This window comes from Pectinophora gossypiella, chromosome 10, assembly GCF_024362695.1.
Source record: "Pectinophora gossypiella chromosome 10, ilPecGoss1.1, whole genome shotgun sequence".
In the NCBI taxonomy this organism is placed as follows: Eukaryota; Metazoa; Arthropoda; class Insecta; order Lepidoptera; family Gelechiidae; genus Pectinophora; species Pectinophora gossypiella.
The window spans coordinates 16,319,051-16,337,743 of record NC_065413.1 but is presented as its reverse complement, the minus strand read 5'-3'; the positions used below and the strand labels follow the sequence as shown (position 1 = coordinate 16,337,743).

At 37.6% G+C, this 18,693-nt stretch overlaps 1 protein-coding gene across 1 annotated transcript in view; it reads left to right on the top strand.

The window, feature by feature from the left end:
- Positions 1-489: 489 nt before the first annotated feature.
- The window catches only part of LOC126369946 (synaptic vesicle glycoprotein 2B-like), a 53,531-nt gene continuing 35,327 nt past the window's right edge, over positions 490-18,693 (top strand). The window contains exon 1 of the mRNA XM_050014548.1: positions 490-771. Within this exon, the coding sequence (XP_049870505.1) occupies positions 756-771 (16 nt within the window). The 5' untranslated portion in view covers positions 490-755. The remainder of the gene's footprint in view (positions 772-18,693) is intronic.

Below are 18,693 nucleotides of genomic sequence, written 5' to 3'. Positions count from 1 at the left end.
AGGTCACATACCTCCGAAAATGCATTTCCCGAGATAGCGAGTTTCCTCACAATGTTTTCCTTCCGTGGTGAAGTCAAACTCAAATACAAATAACTTCATTCAATTAGTTTACATAGTTAGACATTAAAACGCGATAAACAAATATGTTTTGTTGAATGTCGCTGTTTTGACTCTGTCTACTCCGGTAGAGCTTTGTGAGCGTGAATTGTGTCTATACCTCTTTGAATAGTAGATAACCTACTTACACAAAAATTCTGCAAGTTTTTCAGTAATCTATCAAAGAAAACAAAAAACTTTTACAAGTTTTCCACGAAAAAAGCTTTTCACGTCATGTCTAACAGCTGATAAAAGATCATTAAAACTAGCGTGTATAAAAAAAATACAAAAACAAAAATCCGTTACGTATTATATGACGGTTCCTTGGCGATTTGTCATTGGCAATGGCGATCGAAGTAGACACAACTGGCGAGACACGCCGCCCTGTGAGCGCCTAGTCGCGACCCGACAGCCGCCCGCGCCGCGCGCCCACCCGACCACTGTGACCACTGCGCCCATGCCGCCCAGATACCGATCACGCGTCAAATTAAAGTGATATTCTGTTACTTTTAAATCTCAACAAATGGGATAAAATTGATAATATAATTAATTTTGAAAAGACAATTGTTTTGAGACAATTTCCTTAGTGTGATATTAGTGCATAAGTTAATTAAGTTGTTTTACTAGTGTTGAACTGTTGATTTTGTGAAGTGATAAAAATGGAAGAGAATGGAGGTAAGTTGTTTGTTTATATACTTATTTTTAGTATTGATAATAGTTTTATTTTTAACACTATTAATTCAGGCCAAGTAAGATAAAACTGTTTTTAAACTTTGGAAACATACAATACATAGAAATATAGGTATTAAGCTTAACTAAATATTTTTTAGGTTTAAAAATTATCGATAAACTTTTCAATTTTCATTTGCACGATCCTAATAAGCTGACGTAAAACCTGAAAAAAAAAGCATTTTTAAAGCATTTTAATTACTACGTAATATTTTATGGACTTACGATATCTGAAAATAAAAAAATACAAAAGAAAAAAATGTATAGGTATTATAGAACCTACATAGGTCTACCTTGGTAATAAAAAAATACAACGTATATTATAACTGTTTTGTGCGCTTGTAATAGGGCGTGAAATTGGACATGAAAAATTGGCGAAAGTAAACTGAACCTGAAACTTAGTTCAACCACGCCCATCTGAAAAGTTCAGCTATCAAAATGAGATAGCATCATATTTATCAAGAAACTGAAAGAGATAGCGTATTTTCCATTTCTACGGTCAAATTCAACAAGTATTGTCCTGCGCAACGTACTACGACCTACGTATCTACGTGCCTCACCCAACAGGATCCACATAATACCAGCGTCGTGGTTCACACCGTGACTTGTGCTGAGTGAGGCCCTTTTATCTCAGCACGTACAGTCATGAGCAATATAGTTTACCCATTTTAGGACTCTGTCGCACTAACATATTTGACGTTTAGTGAGACTTACAGTTCAATTTGTCAAAAAAGTTAATGTGACATGGTACCAAAGTGTATACATATTAATGCTCGTGACCGTACACCACCACTTTACGATCATTCTAATGAACATCTTCCTATGCTTTTTTTTGGACAGTCCCATCCTCACTCACTGGATGTATATGCATGTGACATCCAATGAAAATTATAATACTAACTTAGATTATAATATTCTGTTACTAAAAAAAATATAGATAAATATCCGAAATAAATATTTCATTTCAGTTTTTCATTTTTTGTAATTGATTTGTGAAAATTATTAAGGGATGTTATTGTCTTGTCTTTGTGTGTGGCGTCCTTTTTGTAATAAACTATTTCTAGTCTATTCTTGATACGAGACTCTCGCCCGTTACCCCAATAGGGGTAGAGAGAGCCAAAGGGCGATGGAAAATAATTAACAGACACTCTTGGTATTGTTTTTGTACCTCAGTTGTTAGAACGCTGGATTCACACTGTGAGATCGCACGTTCGAATCGATTGATTTTCCAATTCGTTTCGAAATCTGTTTGGATTATCACGTTCTCAATGGTGAAGGAAAACATTCGTGAGCAAACCACATACCCGAGAACTACGTTTAGGAGTAAGCTTTCCGGTACCGACCCCGCCGGCGTGGTCGGCTAATTCACTCATTCAGAGCTTATCGCTATCGGTCCATTAGGGTTGACTCGTTCTTTCCAATATAATCTTCAGAGATGACGCCCTTAGCCGAGGTTCGCGCCCAACAGGGCACCCTCAGGCCTATTGTCTTAAATTTTGTGAGAGCCCTCGTGGTTTCCCATTTGTCCGGCCAAGTAGTCAATGCCATAACAGGAAAACCTATAATAAATCACGTCAAACTCTTGTTACCGTTATAGACGGCGATACGGCTTACCACCTATCACGTTGGTCTAACAGAAAGTACCGAGTGAGAGCCTTCAGCGCTCCCCATTTGTCCGGCCAAGTAGTTAATGGCATCTGCGGCAAATCTACAATAAGTCGCGACAAAACAAAAAAGGCCTAACACACAAACAACACACACACACACACACACTCACAGAAAACACACGCTTTTTAACAGAAAGCTCGATGAGGCGTGAGTACTTTGTTTATCTTGTAATGGATGTAAGTACCTTTGACTACCCCAAACTACTAAAAGATGTTATTATACGATAGATGAGTTTTTGAATGATAGATTGTAATGACACTAATATTCCAATTTGTCATGTAAAAGATCATTAATTTTATTCTGCAATTAATGCTCAATAACTGTTTCCATTTACCTATTGTCGTATTTTTCATGATGCATGTATTTATATAGATAATATACTAGGTACTTACTGAATATTTTGTGCGCCGCAAGGCAAACATGAAGAACTTATAATGTAAACACTGTCATCTTTATCTTTATCTTTATCCAATTGGGATGTAGTCGTGGACTTATGTTGTGTTAAATATTTGTTAATTTGAAGCCCTTCAGTCGTCCTTAGTAAATTGTATTTATAAACTAAAATACGATATGGAGTTCTTTGTACTTCACAGGGACTTTGGCCAAAGCATCGTTCATCACATGTTGTGACTTTATTAACACAAAGCATAATTGAGAATCCATGATAGCGCTGTTTTGAGACCGCGTGACTTGCACAGTCACTGGTTTGAATCCCCACTAGGGCTCTTAAACTACCAAATTCGACTTTATAAGTTTGAAATCACGTTTAGATCATAGATTATTGAAAGTGTCGAATTTGGGAGCGACAAAACCCACAGAGGGTGGACTATTAATGAGTTCAACTGTCATCATATACTTCTAAGGATTTCGTAATAAAAAAATATTTTTATTTAGCATCAACTTCATGATTGTTAATTCAACATAGTATTACATAGCTTCACGCCTGTATCCCTAAAGGGTAGGCAGAGGTGTAAGTATAGTATATACAGCCACTACTCGCCAGTTATTATGGTAGGTTCGAATCCAGCACAGAATTTGATTGTCGAATTTGTTTTGGAATTCATGTTTGGATCATAAATGATTATCATGTGCTCAGCGGTGAACGAAAACATTGTGAGGAAACCCACATTCCCGAGAAATGCATTTTCGGAGGTATGTGATCTAACCTGTATTGGGCCGGTTTTCCTTTCGCGGGTTGTAAGGTCAGACAGGCAGTCGCTTCTGTAAAAAAATCGAACCTGTCAAGTCTTCAGGTCGGGTAAGCGGACCCTGTGACAAACGGGATAATGCTAGGGTGAAATTAGAAATCAGAATCATTTATTCAACGTAATTATCATGGATAAACTTGTTGAAGGTCAATGTAACATTTTTGAATTTACGTCATTTCGCAAGGTGTTATGGCTGACGAGAAGAAATGACAGGAAACTGCAACAGCAACACATCTTTTAAAAACCAATGAGGATATACATTACAAGTTATTTAATAACTAGAGGAACACATTCAATGCCAGACATTTTTATCATTTAGGTAAAATTTTTAAATTAAAGGTTTCAATCATTTAGGTAGGTCGGTGATGATGATGACTCGCCAGTTATATTTCCATTATTGCCACTAACTGGGCAAAAATCCTAGAAATCACGTGATACCAATTATATTATGATCCAAACATCGAATTCAGTGGTTTACAACCCGAGCCGGGTTTCGAACCCGTGACACTACTACATGAATCACTCGTTATTCCAAGTACCTAGTTATCTAATTAAATAAAAAAAACAGCAATCAATTAAACACTGGCGAAGTATGTAACAGTCACATTTCGATAAGGAGACATAACAAAGTTTATAAGAAAGACATAAAATAATAATAATCGATATTTTATTACGAACGGTCATCATTCAATTGATACCTACTGTTATGTCGGTGAAATGTATATAAACTTACAATCACATCAGTCGCTCTTGTCAGTGTAGCATTCTCCATTCTTGTCTATCAAAGGCCAATTCTTTCACTTCCTTAATTCGCGACGTACACCTTCTCCTTAATGAGTTCCACGTAAACTCTCCTTGGTTTTCTCCTTCCTCTCGTTCCGTCTATCTTCCCTTCTATGCTGGTTTTAATATATTCGTCGTGTCCTATTAAGTGTTCAGTCATCTTGTCTGATCTGTTCTCAATAACTCTCAATAATTTATCTCCTTTCAATTACTCTTACTAGCACTTCCTCATTAGTAACCCTTTCCGTCCAACTTATTCTTTCCATCCTCTTCCAACATCATATTTCAAAGACCTCGAGTCTCTCTCTGTCTTTATTTATGTCTCTGTCTTTTTGATGACAGCGGAAGAAGCGAAAGTGTGTCAGGATCGTATATTTCCGTGGTCTCTGCCTACCCCAACGGGAAATAGGCGTGAAGTTATGTACGTGTATGTGAAATTAATTGAAAGAAATCAAGGTTTTGTTGAAGAAGATCAATCACATCAAAATGTATTTTTCGAAAAGGCGCTTACATTGTTTTCGCAATAATTTTTTAATGTAAATATTTTCAGCTTTATCCGCCCTTGTGGTGTGGTGATTGTGAGGTGAATGACCGACCTTATCAACCTTGCAGAGCAGTGTAAAGTAGCCTGCATTTCCAAAGTTGTGTGTCGTGTGTGATTCATTAGGTTTTCCCCCGACTATAAAGTGGGAAAGTTGAATCTACACAGTAATAACAAAACCTGTAGATGAAAGAAGAATGTTTTGAAGAAAATGATGCTTATCATTATAAAGGAATTATACAGGGTGTTAGTCACATCGAAACGAATACGATCGGCTTACGACATTATCCGTATCCGTGTCCGTTATTGGGTTCGATTCCCGATGGGGACATTGTCGAAATCACTTTGTGAGACTGTCCTTTGTTTGGTAAGGACTTTTCAGGCTTGAATCACCTGATTGTCCGAAAAAGTAAGATGATTCCGTGCTTCGGAGGGCACGTTAAGCCGTTGGTCCCGGCTATTAGCCGTAAAAAACACCTCCACCAACCCGCATTGGAGCAGCGTGGTGGAGTATGCTCCATACCCCCTCCGGTTGATTGAGGGGAGGCCTGTGCCCAGCAGTGGGACGTATATAGGCTGTTTACGTACGTTACGTACGACATTATTATAGGCTAGGTTACTTTGACATCAAGACTTTTTTACAACCTTTTTTTGTATAAAATCTTTTTACTTAGCATATATTTACTTTTTTATACGATATTGTTTTTCGATCTGTGTTTTTACTTCTGACATTGTTTAATTATTTCTCAAAATAACACACTTTAGTTCCACAGGCTAATGTATTTTGGGAAGACCCTCTCACTATGAATGAATCAATTTTCAATAAAACCGAAGAGACCTTGCAAACAATTTCACCAAATTATCATAACGGGACAAGCGCTCGTCCTTGGCTGTTATCACCAACACGACACTCACCGATCAATCAATTTGACTGGGTCACTGGAAGACACGTTATCTCATGATAACTCCACTACATACGCTCAAATTTGTTTAAATTTTACATGGTTTTAATTGCTTTGTAATTAATAACATCAAAACACAAATAATTTGTACCACTTAATAGTATCATGGATGAGTCATCAATGTCGCAAATTGATGAAATTCAACTTTTTTATTTTGTGTTATTTTTATAAAGAAACCAAATAACTATGATTATGCTCGACTCTAGTGAGTAAAGTCCTCAAATTAAGGACGTAAATGTTAACTTTGTGGCCGAATCGACTGGAGAAAGACACGAGTGGAGGAAGACACGAGTGGAGGAATAGTCGAGTGGAAGAATAGCCAAGTGGAGGAATAGTCAAGTGGAGGAATAGTCGAGTGGAAGAATAGCCAAGTGGAGGAATAGTCAAGTGGAGGAATAGTCAAGTGGAGGAATAGTCGAGTGGAGGAAGACACGAGTAGAGGAATAGTCGAGTGAAGGAAGACACGAGTGGAGGAATAGTCGAGTGAAGGAAGACACGAGTGGAGGAATAGTCGAGTGAAGGAAGACACGAGTGGAGGAATAGTCGAATGGACGAAAAGTCTAGTGGTGCAGACACGAGTGGAGGAATAGTGGAGTTGAGGAAGAGTCGATTGAACATTTTAGAGTACGGGTGTAAGTTAGTGGTTCCAATATCCGTCAGTCGTATACAGAATCAATCAATTTTAGTTTTGCAGTGTATAACAATTTAACAACACACTTATTGGCCGTTGAACTTGATCAGAATGTCACCGAAACACTCGACACGTAGTAAACAATGTCTGTTATATCGCATTATCTGTTGCATAAAAACATACCTATATTATATCATGCAATGAAACATACATAGAGTAATGCCTGTCATGAGATATTAAGGTGGACAGTCAGTTAGAAGAGTTCAGAAGACAATTGGCATTAGCGCCTTAATTCCTTCAGGTAATGATGACGAAATCTATCTGACTCATTCAGAGGTTCTTACTCTTACTAGGGGGCGGGTAAGGATCTTAATAAGGGCCCATACGGGGCATTGTAGACTCAATAAGCACCTACATACAATAGAGCTGACCGAGTCCCCTTTATGCAGATTCTGCTTAAAGGAGGATGAGACGCCATTACACCTGGGGGCCACATAATGGATCCCCAGGAGGTCATGGAGCTTCCTCCCAAAGACGCTCGATCTAATCGAACGGATTGGTCTAGAGGAGGAGTTTTAAATATATGTAGGGATTTGGTCACAATAGATCTAGCTAGGTCGCAGTGGCCATTTGAGCTACATCGGTTGGAGCCCTCTCTAATGCAATAATAATAATCTGTCTCATTAGTGACTCGATCGATACTCGCGGTAAAATTAGTACTTACTATAGAACTTCTACAGTTCCGAAACTAGAAATGACGGACAGCTGGAGGCGATTTCATCGTTTTTATTCTATTCGCCTTCTTATTCACAATAATGATAAAGGGTGCAGGCGAGAATTTCGGAATCTCGCGGTATTGATATTGCCGATCCCGCGGGATCTCGAATTTGCGGTCTCGAGTCGGAATTGCCTTCTCCAGTACCACCATTAATGAAAATTCGTTGTTTTCTTATTTTCTCATTTTAGTCTTGCTGGTTTACCTAATTCCTAAAAAACCATTTCCGAAATGATGAAAAGCTGATTCCCAAACAGTTTTTACCATGACTGTACTATACAAATAAAATCGCGCGACACCAAGTCACTCGCCGTAAAGAAACTCGCCGTAGAGGGAATCGCCGTTTGAAGAGTCGCTGTTAACGCAACAATAAAATTCATTGTAGGAATTAGTACATAGTTATATGAACATGTGATTTGTGTAAATAAATGAATATGTAACAACTGGGTGCTTGAACCTACTGTTGTAGGTCATTTGATAACTTCTAAACGTGATATTATTACATTACTTATTATGACTCTTATATAAAGGTAAACTTTCTAGAATTTACTCGTGTAATATTCAGTGGTACTTACTGATGATGTAATATTAACACATTTGAGTTTATTATGCGTAATAACTCTCTGATGTAAAAGCGAGGACCTGAAGTCGATTCCCGATCGAGCCAATTTATGAATTTTAAGCGACTTTCGTGACATATAGAGAAATCTTTTTATTTTTTTTTCTGTTTGAAACTCAATCGGTCTCCTGTACTTATCACATTTTTAACGGCAATATACCGGTAATAAATAATCTTTACTATCTTCTTCTTCTATCGTATGGGTTGTGAGGTGTTACCAACGTCATCAACCCTGGTGTCAGCGTTATTATTGAGCTGCCAAAGTCCTCTGACATGACTCATGTAACGACTACTTACTCACATCAGTAAGTAGTAACCGGGACCAACGGCTTAACGTGCCTTCCGAATCGCGGGTCATCTTCCTTTCAGACAATCAGGTGATCAGCCTGTAAGGTCTTCTGTATTTCCGAATGCATATAACCTGGGTTCTTTCAAGGCCAGAGTGAACAGGCACCTTCGAGCTCCATCTTAGGCCTCGTCAATGCCTTCGGGCAAGTCTGGGAACAAGAGCAAACCCATCAAAGGTAAAAAATAAGGTCCTAACCAAACTAGGAATGACAAAGTAGTTTTTGTGGTATTTCCCCGCCGGGATTGGAACCCGGAAGCCGTTATTGTCATTTTCACAATAAGGTGAAGATATCCATCAAGTTTTGTGCTAATAAAGACTTTCTATTCTATTCCAAATACTTAAATAAGTACCTAAAATATTTCATTCTTTATCCCTTTAATCCGTTCTTGAAACGAAATTAGGCTGATGATTAGGATTAAATACAAAGAAATCAATCAATGTCATATTATAAAAGTACCTGAGATAAAGCTTGAACAATACGACATAGTAATTATATTACTCCTCTAAGGACAGTCACGAGCATTAATATGTATACACTTTGGTACCATGTCACATTAACTTTTTTGACAAATTGAACTGTAGGTCTCACTAAATGTCAAATATGTTAGTGCGACAGAGTCCTAGTAAGTGGGTACATTACATTGCTCATGACTGTACGAAAATATGTCGTGATTTAAATTTATTTTATTCTTCTTCTTCTTCTATTTCTTCATGAAATAGGCTAATTGACAACCGTGTCAAAGGAGATACTTTTTACGAAACGTAAAACGAAAGTGTTCTTTGGAGTTTGTGTCCTGTGACGTCATCAATAAAAGCGGTCAAACGTCATACTTATTGTTACAAATGCGTCGAAAATTAAAAGGAGATTATTTTTTTTTAATTTATCTTTGACCCAGTCAAATACCTTATTGATTCAAGATAAAATGATTTCGTAAGTAGGTGGAATTCGTAACGATACCTTCAGCATACGTAGCAAGGTTATTGCTACGAAAGTGCTACGCCAATTGTCGTAGCAACATTTTGTAATAATTTTGTTTTTGTGAAAAATTGAAAGACACAGGTTTTTTCTTTTTTTTTTATTCTCATGCCCCTGCCGCACAAGATAGGCAGGGTCCTTATATATACTACATACATGTCTTACGTCTGTTATTATGTCTAAAGTCTGCCCGCAATAGGGCCCTACGCTCTGCACACATTCATTCTGATCCTCTATTACCATTCCAGTTCTATCATTTATGCCTCTCGTACTTTTTATTCATCGTCTTTCATTCTTTGCATACCTACGGCCCTATTCCACTGCTTACTTGCTAGGATTCGGACACAGTGGGATTTTCTTTATTTAAAAATTAGCATGGTATGGGCATGTAATGAGGAAAGATGAAAGGCATATTACAAGGAAAGTTATGAGTATGAATGTGGGTGGATATAAAGGTAAGGAGCTGTGGATGGATTGAGTAAAGAAGGAGATGTGTGTGAAAGGTGTGAGTACTGAGATGAGGACTGACAGAGATGAATGAAAACGTAGGAGTAGGGCAGGAGGATGATGTTATAAGATTAGTGATTATGTAGAAGATATGAATGCATGGGATTAGCTGTCTGGGAACTGATATTAGGCAGCCAAATTACTAAATTATAAAACCGTAAGTACTTCTTTAAAAAAAAATAAGAACGTCTACGGCCCTGTGCCGCGGTTTTTCTTGCAGCTTCTTTTCCCCGGCTATACAGGTTGTGAGAAGCTGCAGTAGTTTTAGGCGGATGAAACGTTCGTTATGTAAAAATTGACGATTCAAAGTTTTACTATGTTACCTACTGAATAAAGCAAAAATAATTACTGAATAAAGATATTTATGAATTTGAATTTTATGATAAATACATACATAACACACACCTATTTCCTACCGTGATAAGCAGAGACTATGGGGTTCACATTTTTTCTTTTTCTTTCTATTTTTTTTCTTCTTTTTAGGAGAATGAGGATTTTAGAAAAAAAAAACATTATTCTTTTGATTGTGATAGGCCACATTCCTGAACAGAGTCGCGGGCGAAATACTAGCTTTAATGGAAGCTCTCAAAAGCCCCTGACGTCACTTCCAAAGCTTGATGCGATATGAAGGTTGTATTATAACAATTATCGCCGCCTGTCCGACATTATCTTTTATTACCCTGATAAGGCGATATGCCGCGTAGTAAGCCAGATAGCTACTGCGTAGTCCCACACGCCCTTTTAATGACGAATTAAAAAAAAGTTGTGGCGCTGTCTGAATTAACAAAAGACAGTCAAGTACGCGACTAATTCTCTTCTTCTATCGTATGGGTTGTGAGGTGGATTACCAGCCGCATCAATCATCAGCCCTGATGTCAGGGTTACTATTGAGCCGCCAAAGGCCCCTGACATGGCTCATGTAACGACTACTTACTTACATCAGTAAGTAGTAACCGGGACCAACGGCTTAACGTGCCTTCCTAAGCACGGATTATCTTACTTTTCGGACAATCAGGTGATCAGCCTGTAATGTCCTAACCAAACTAGGGACCACAAAGTGATGTTTGTGTTTTTAAGAACTGTCACATTGACATGATCTTGAGGGCAGTCTCGAAGTTGAGATTAGTTTATTAATATCACCCTTAAACTCACGCCTCTAATGCCAAGATTAATCTCAAGCAAGTAGAGTCACAATCAATCAGACAGAATGCACTCTTGATAAAAAAACTCTCTCTGTGTTTGTATTGTTACTGTGGTGTCCTCTAATAAAATACTTTCTTTCTTTCTTTCTTTCTTTCTAAAACTAACATTGTATTTGTAAATATTATAGACAGCGATACGGCTCACCACCTATTTGGTCTAACAGAAAGCTCGGTGAGGTGTGGGTACTTAGTTCATCTTGCGATGAATGTACCTCTGACTACCCTATCGTGAATTTATGTACTTATATAGTTAAAATAAGGGAACAGAATTATTCTGCTGCCTTTTCTTTCTTTGCACTGGACGACCAAGGACAAATTATGGAAAAAAAAGTGTAGTTTACGAAGGAGTGCAGCTTTATAACCATCTACCCACTGAGATTAAAAATACTAAAACTCTAAATATCTTTAAAAAGGCATTAAAAGCCCACATTCTTAAACATTATTAATGGTTTTAATCGTAGTGTGAATCTTGTGTTGCTGGTGGATGGAACAATTAAAGTGTCGACGCATATGGTACACAGATACCTACCTACTAATTAGTATAGTAAGTCTCGGAATGTTATTTAAGTACCTACCTACCTTGTCCAATTCCAATGTTGTTTAAACTACTATATTATGAAATTGATTGTTTCTCAGTAAGCGAATCAAATGTATTCTTTTGAGAAATAAAGTATCTTAAACCTTAAACCTTTTCTATATGAAATTTCAACAAAAAATTAACCATACTCATAAGTGTATTTTATGTCGTCGTTAAACATCTACTAATTCTTCAATAATTGTATTCACGTCACTAGAAAAACTTTAGCTGGGTTAATGGCAGCCCCCGAAGGATATTCCTCGGTTATGTATTATGGTAAAATTATTATCGCTACATTTAAGTATATCTTCGAGAAACAGACACGTTAGGAAAAAAGCTGTAAACATCCATATTCATTGCTTAGGTACTTAAGTATATCTAGGTATTACCGATTTCTTTTTAGAAAGTATTTTTAAGTCTATTATAATATTTCGTTACATAATAATTGGGTTAAGTCGGGGGTTTTGAGTTATTTTATTCTTTTTCGATGAGATTATACGGTCGTGGGTTTTTTCAAAATTTTTAATTTTGCCTAATTTTTTGTGCTTATGTCCCCACCGGGAATTGAACCTGGTACCTCCAAATCGAGAGACCAACCATTACCATAAGACCACGAAGGCCGTTAATAAATTGATGAGACACAATCAAATGCCATTCACCTTGTATGTACCATCAATATCAGATAGTACTATCGACTATCGACACTTTCACTAAGTATCATTCTACTTGTATTACCACTATCTGTATCGATATCACGTACTTCACTTATTACTCAATTTTCAGAAATAATTTGGGCTCAACTATTTGTCATCCATCACAGCCGTTTTCATATTTATCAGATAATTTGTTTTCTTTATTTTAAAATTGGTGTAGAGTCTCGCACGACTGGCTTTTGCAATTATGTATATGTCGTGGATAGATCTTAGAATTGATTACTTCATGATGTGTTCGACCATGTCATGAAATGGTCAATGATCAATTCTACGATCGGTCACGACATTTACAAGTGCAACTTTTTATATTCGGCCATGTTTATTATTTATTTATTTATTTACTACTACCACACACAATACAGCATTACAGTAAAATACTAATGTGTGTGTGTTGGTTTATTATACAAAAAGATGTTTTTAATTTTTAATACATTTCAAAGGAAATAAAATCGAGTACACTTTATTGCACAGAAATGTTAAAAGGTTTTTAAGTAGAACGCGATCTAGGTAAAAAAACGTCTGGCTTCTTCTCAGTACTCACACCTTTAAAAGTAAGTAATCCTTACGGTAGTAATAACTAAGGATTATGTAGCAGTCCTTTTGTAAGTGAGTAATCGTTACATGAGCCATGTCGTGGGCCTTTGGCGGCTCAATAATAACCCTGACTGAGGCTGGTAATCCACCTCACAACCCACACGATAAGAAGAAGAGAATTAGTGGCGCACTTGACTGTCTTTTGTTTATTCAAACAGCGACACGACATTTTTTTTAATAAAGATAAAGATAAAGATTTTTATTGTGCATAAATTTAGGTACAGTTATAGATAATAGTTGCAGTTATAGTTGCAAATTACATCTCACTAAATTTTGCCTTTGCAGGCATATACACATTTTACACAGGCAATGATATTTCATTTCACACCATATTTCATTATAACATAAGAGAAAGAAATCAATAATAATAATAATAACAATAAAAAATCAAAAAATTATTAAAGAATATATACAATGAATAAGTAGGTCTATGAAATAACTATTTAGTTTTCATTCAAAAATTCTTTGACGTCATAAAAACATTTTTGTGCAAGCCATGTCTTAAGAGCAGTTCTAAATTTGTTCATGTTCATAGTTGTAAATGACTCCGGGAGTTTATTGTACAACCGTATACACATGATGAACGATTTTTTTGTGACAAGTTCGAGTCTGCTTACTGGTTTGTGTAATTTATTTCGATACTGTTTGCGTAACGTTCTATTGCTAACTTCATAATTATATTGGAACAGATTTTTGTGCTTATGAGCAAAAATACATATCTCCAAAATATACAGACAAGGTAACGTCAACAGCTGGTATTTTTGAAAATAGGGTTTACATGAATCCAACCGTTTCAAACCAAAGATGGAACGAATACACCGTTTCTGTAAAATAAACGCCTTCGAAGAATCAGTCGAATTCCCCCAAATAACGATGCCGTATCGTAAGGCGGAGTCTACGTAGCCGTTATACGCCGTAATGGCAGCTTTATGGGAAACCAATTGACTCACTCGTCTGAGGGCATATATGAAACGATTTATCTTCGAACATAGAGCATCAATGTGTACCTTCCAATTACAGTTGCTGTCTAAAGTAATGCCAAGAAATTTTGTAGTTACAACGTCCTCGATTGTTTCCCCATTGAAGTTAATGTTTAAAGTTTGGGGCTTGCTCGAGTGCGTATAGAATTGCATAAATTTATTTTTTTGTAAATTAACTTTAAGATTGTTTTTATCTAACCATTCGACGACATGTTTCAGGACATCTAATATTTCTCGTTGTAGAGACTCAGGAGTAAAGGGATTACCTCTGACAACAATCGCTGCGTCGTCAGCAAATAAGGTGCACTCATGGGAGACAACATTTGGTAAATCATTAATATAGGATAAAAACAATAATGGACCCAATATACTACCCTGTGGGACGCCAAAGTCATTTCGTCTATTAGAGGAACGATAGCTGTCTATGCTTTTATTGGACTTGTTGTACATTCTAACTTCAACACACTGGGTCCTATTTTGCAAATAGCTTTTAACGTAGTTGAATGTAGGTCCCCTGATACCCATTTTATAAAGTTTCGCTAGCAATCTTTTGTGACACACAAAATCGAAGGCTTTGCTCATATCAAGAAATAGCACGGCAACTGGGACTTTATTATTTAAACAGTCGCCAATAGATTTCAACAGCTTAAATGTAGCTAATGATGTGCTTCTGCCTTTACGAAATCCGTTTTGCTCTTCTCTAATTATGTTCTTTTTTTCCAAAAAAGTAAGCGATCGTAAGTAATCGATCATTAAAAGGGCGTGTAGGACTACGCAGTAGCTATCTGGCTTACTACGCGGCATATCGCCTTTCACACACATTTCCTTCTTTACACACTCCATCCACACTTTCTTAGGTCATCCCCTACCCCCATATCCATCCACATTCATACTCATAACTATCCTCGTTTCAAAACCACCAAATGCAACGTAAAAAACAAAAACCAGTTACATCCAGTTTTGTCCGGCTGTATCCCAAAATATCCCGCAGTAAGGCTGTTGCTTTATTAGTTCGCGTTCACAAGGAGTAATTAAACCAATTTAACAGATACATTCCAGTTAATTGTTCTAAATGATGTGCTAAGATAGGATCTGAGGCGATAACCTTATTTGAAAATACTTGAAATACTTCTACACACATACTCAAACTTAAAAATATCTTCATTCAGTTGGTAACATAGTTATGGGTGAATATCAAACTGTGCCAAGTTTGGTGGCGAACTGTCACATAATTTTTTCGTGAAAAATTGAGTTCATGACATGACCATGACATGAAAAAGGATCCTTTTGGATCCCTTTGTCATGTCGGAACCGAGGACACTTTTGGATCTTTTTCATGTCGGAACCCAATTTTTCACGAAAAAATAATATGAACTTTCGCCATCAAACTTGAAATTTTAATATTCACCCTTAAATGCATTTTCGGAGTTATGTGACCTAATCGGCTAGTTTTCCCTTCGCGGGTTAGAAGATCAGACAGGCAGTCGCTTCTACAGGAAACCGAGGACGAGTTAAGTACCTTTTTTTTTGACGTGACTTATTGTAGATTTGCCGCAGATGGCATTAACTGCTTGGCCGAACAAAACTAACTACACTTCACCAAGCTTTCTGTTAGACCAACGTTAGGTGGTGAGCCGTAGCGCCGTCTATAAAGTTCGAGCCAACTGTGATAGTGAAAACTGCACTTAAGATGAATTAATCAGTCATTGCAACCAAGCCAGAAGAAGCCAGACGGTGAACCATAAGACCACAGTGACTACTAGTATCTGTAAAAAATATATTTAACCGAGTACTTAAGCCAGTAATGTTTATCTTTCAACTTGTTTATTTATATCGCCGCCGCGAGATATTTTGAAGGAAATATTATTGCGTAGTATTTATTAATTACATTGACGGTTTTAAAGTCGGATTCGTCTTAATTTATTTTAGTGGTCGTATGTTTTCGGAACTTTTGCAGACCACATAGCGATCACATTCGGTTGACTTCACTTGACCTTTATGATGGTATATCGTATTTCGGTTCTTTTGAACTTCCATCCATCCAATCAACTCGCATCATCCTAGTGGATAGGCGTCCTCCATTTTGCACTATGCTTTCCGGTGCTAACCTCATCCACAACTTTCCCGCCGTGTTAGTAGAAACTGCCTCCGAACTAACGGCCACCGTGGTCCAGTGAACGTTATGCTCATGATCCGGAGGTACCGGATTCGAATCCCGGTGGGGACAAATCACAAAAATCACTTTGTGATCCCTAGTTTGGTTAGGACATTACAGGCTGATCACCTGATTGTCCAAAAAGTAATAAGATCCGTGTTTCGGAAAGCACGTTAAGCCGTTGGTCCAGGTTATTATTTACTGATGTAAGTACGTAGTTGTTACATGAGTCATGTCAGGGGCCTATGGCGGCTCAGTAATAACCCTGACACCAGGGTTGATGGGGTTGGTAATTCACCTCACAATTCACACGATAGAAGAAGAAGTGAAAACTGCACTTAAGGTAAAAGGTACGAATAGCTTAATGTATATTACTCACCTCTTTAAGCATCAGTGATAGGGGATCAGTAGGCTCTGCATGACAACCGCGCCGCGCGCGGCGCGAATTATACCCAGCCCTTCGACCAATAGCCGTTTGACGTCCATCTACATAGATAGCATTTGTATCATTTATTGGTCGAAGCGTTCAATATAATACGCGTCGGTTGTCATGCAGACCCGGCAGCGGTTAATAAGAACAAGAACAACAAAAACTACGAAACCAACGGTAGTTTTTCTTCGCAAGTATCAAGAACAATTTTCAAACATCTCGGTCGCTAACCTTAGCAAATCTGAAATTTCTGGAAACAAAGCCATTAACTGACCAGTCTGTAGACATAACAATTCAAATTGTTTTAAAACAGAAGCTAAACATCAAACATTTTGACGTGGTTACAGTTAATGAGGCACTTTCCCAGCTACGTTGCTTAAAAAAAACAAAACAAAACAATATAGATAGCGCTGTAAAGATATTCCTTGGTTTAACATTCTTATTGCTACTTAGGTTCTATGACGATCTTGTGACGTAGCGAGTAGGCGCCGCTACTTCAAAAGCGCACCCCTTATGCCGGGCAGCAGCGGTATCAGTACTGGTTTGAGGCCGAGGAAATGGGTTCTGGTAGGGCTCTAGCTAGAACATCACCGATTGAAAAATTGGTCGGTGTACTGCGGAACGGAAGGCGATTGGGGCAACCACCGTTCTACACGCCCTATATCTATGGAGTAATGGCGATTACTCCACCAACAAGAGCGCAGCTCTTACATAAAGAGAGAGAGAACGTTCTTATTTCACGGATAATAGACCTCACCTCTTTTTTGTACAAAACCGGACCTGTCAAATCTTCAGGTTAGGTAAGCAGACCCTGTGAAAAACAAGATAACGCGACCTAAAATTGAGAGGCTAGCGTTCTAACAACTGAGCTACCACAGATTCAAAGTTTGTTTAAAAGTACATCGCTTTATCGACTCTAAACGGTGTCTCGATTTGCGGGAGTTAAATCTATCTCTGACATTTATCTATAAAAAAAACATACATATCATGTGGTATAATAATTCACTAATTAAGTAAGTTCAGATAAGAAAGAGCCAAGCCTCCTAACACAGACTTTCCCAGTTTAAAGGGGGCTTGGGTCAACACACATCACCTGCCCATTAACGTCCCCACTGCTGGGGCACGGGCCTTCCCTATGGATGAATAGGGAGATCGGGCCTTAAACCACCACGCGGGCCCAGTGCGGATTGATGGTTATTAACGACTGCTAATGCAGCCGGGACCAACGGCTTAACGTGCCTTCCGAAGCACGGAGGAGCTCGAGATGAAACATTTTTGTTTTTTTTGTGATCACCCATCCTATGACCGGCCTTTGCGAAAGTTGCTTAACTTCAACAATCGCAGACCGAGCGCGTTAACCGCTGCGCCACCGAGCTCGTCAACTTGGGTCAACTAGCATTTAAAAAAATTGTTTAAAAAGATTTTATTTATTTTTTATCTTTTTAATTGTTTGGTTTATTTTATAGGCAGTATTGATTGTAAATCTAACTCCTTCACCCATTTTTTTCTCTTATTAATAATAAGTAAGGGAACACCTTAATAATGACACAAATATCGACTGACAATTGATCGATGAGTGACATTCGTTTAATTAATATTAAATCGATAAGATTATATCCTTAGCAACACTTGATAAGATAATATGAGGCATAATCGTGTAAGTGTCAGTGTCAGTGTTAGTGACATCGTAACGAAAATTTTGAGGGATGATTCAGACCGTGATTCTGAGTTGACATCAAGTGGAATTTTCCGTCGCATAAGTATGGAAATAATTATCTAATAATTACAACTATAAGTTACCATATTATAGGCAAATGCCCAAGGCGGTAACTTGAATGACAGACACAATGTCAAGCCACTTGCCGGAAAGAGACTCACCATTTGGGAAGTCGCTGTCAACGTCACAATTTAATTATTTTATGTATAAATATTTACAGTAAGTACTAAACTTATCAAATATAAGAAAGAAAGAAAGAAACGTTTATTATAAAGGGACACCACAGCAACAAATATAAAACAAACAACAAATATACAATAAAAACACGGAGTAACACATAACTTACAATCAAACACATAATAAAAAATAAAAAAACAACAACATACACAAGAAACACAAACAATCGAGTGTATGGACTGGTCAACGATGGTGGTGGTGTCCTTTATAAAAGGGCCTCACTCAGCATAAGCCGCGGCGCGAG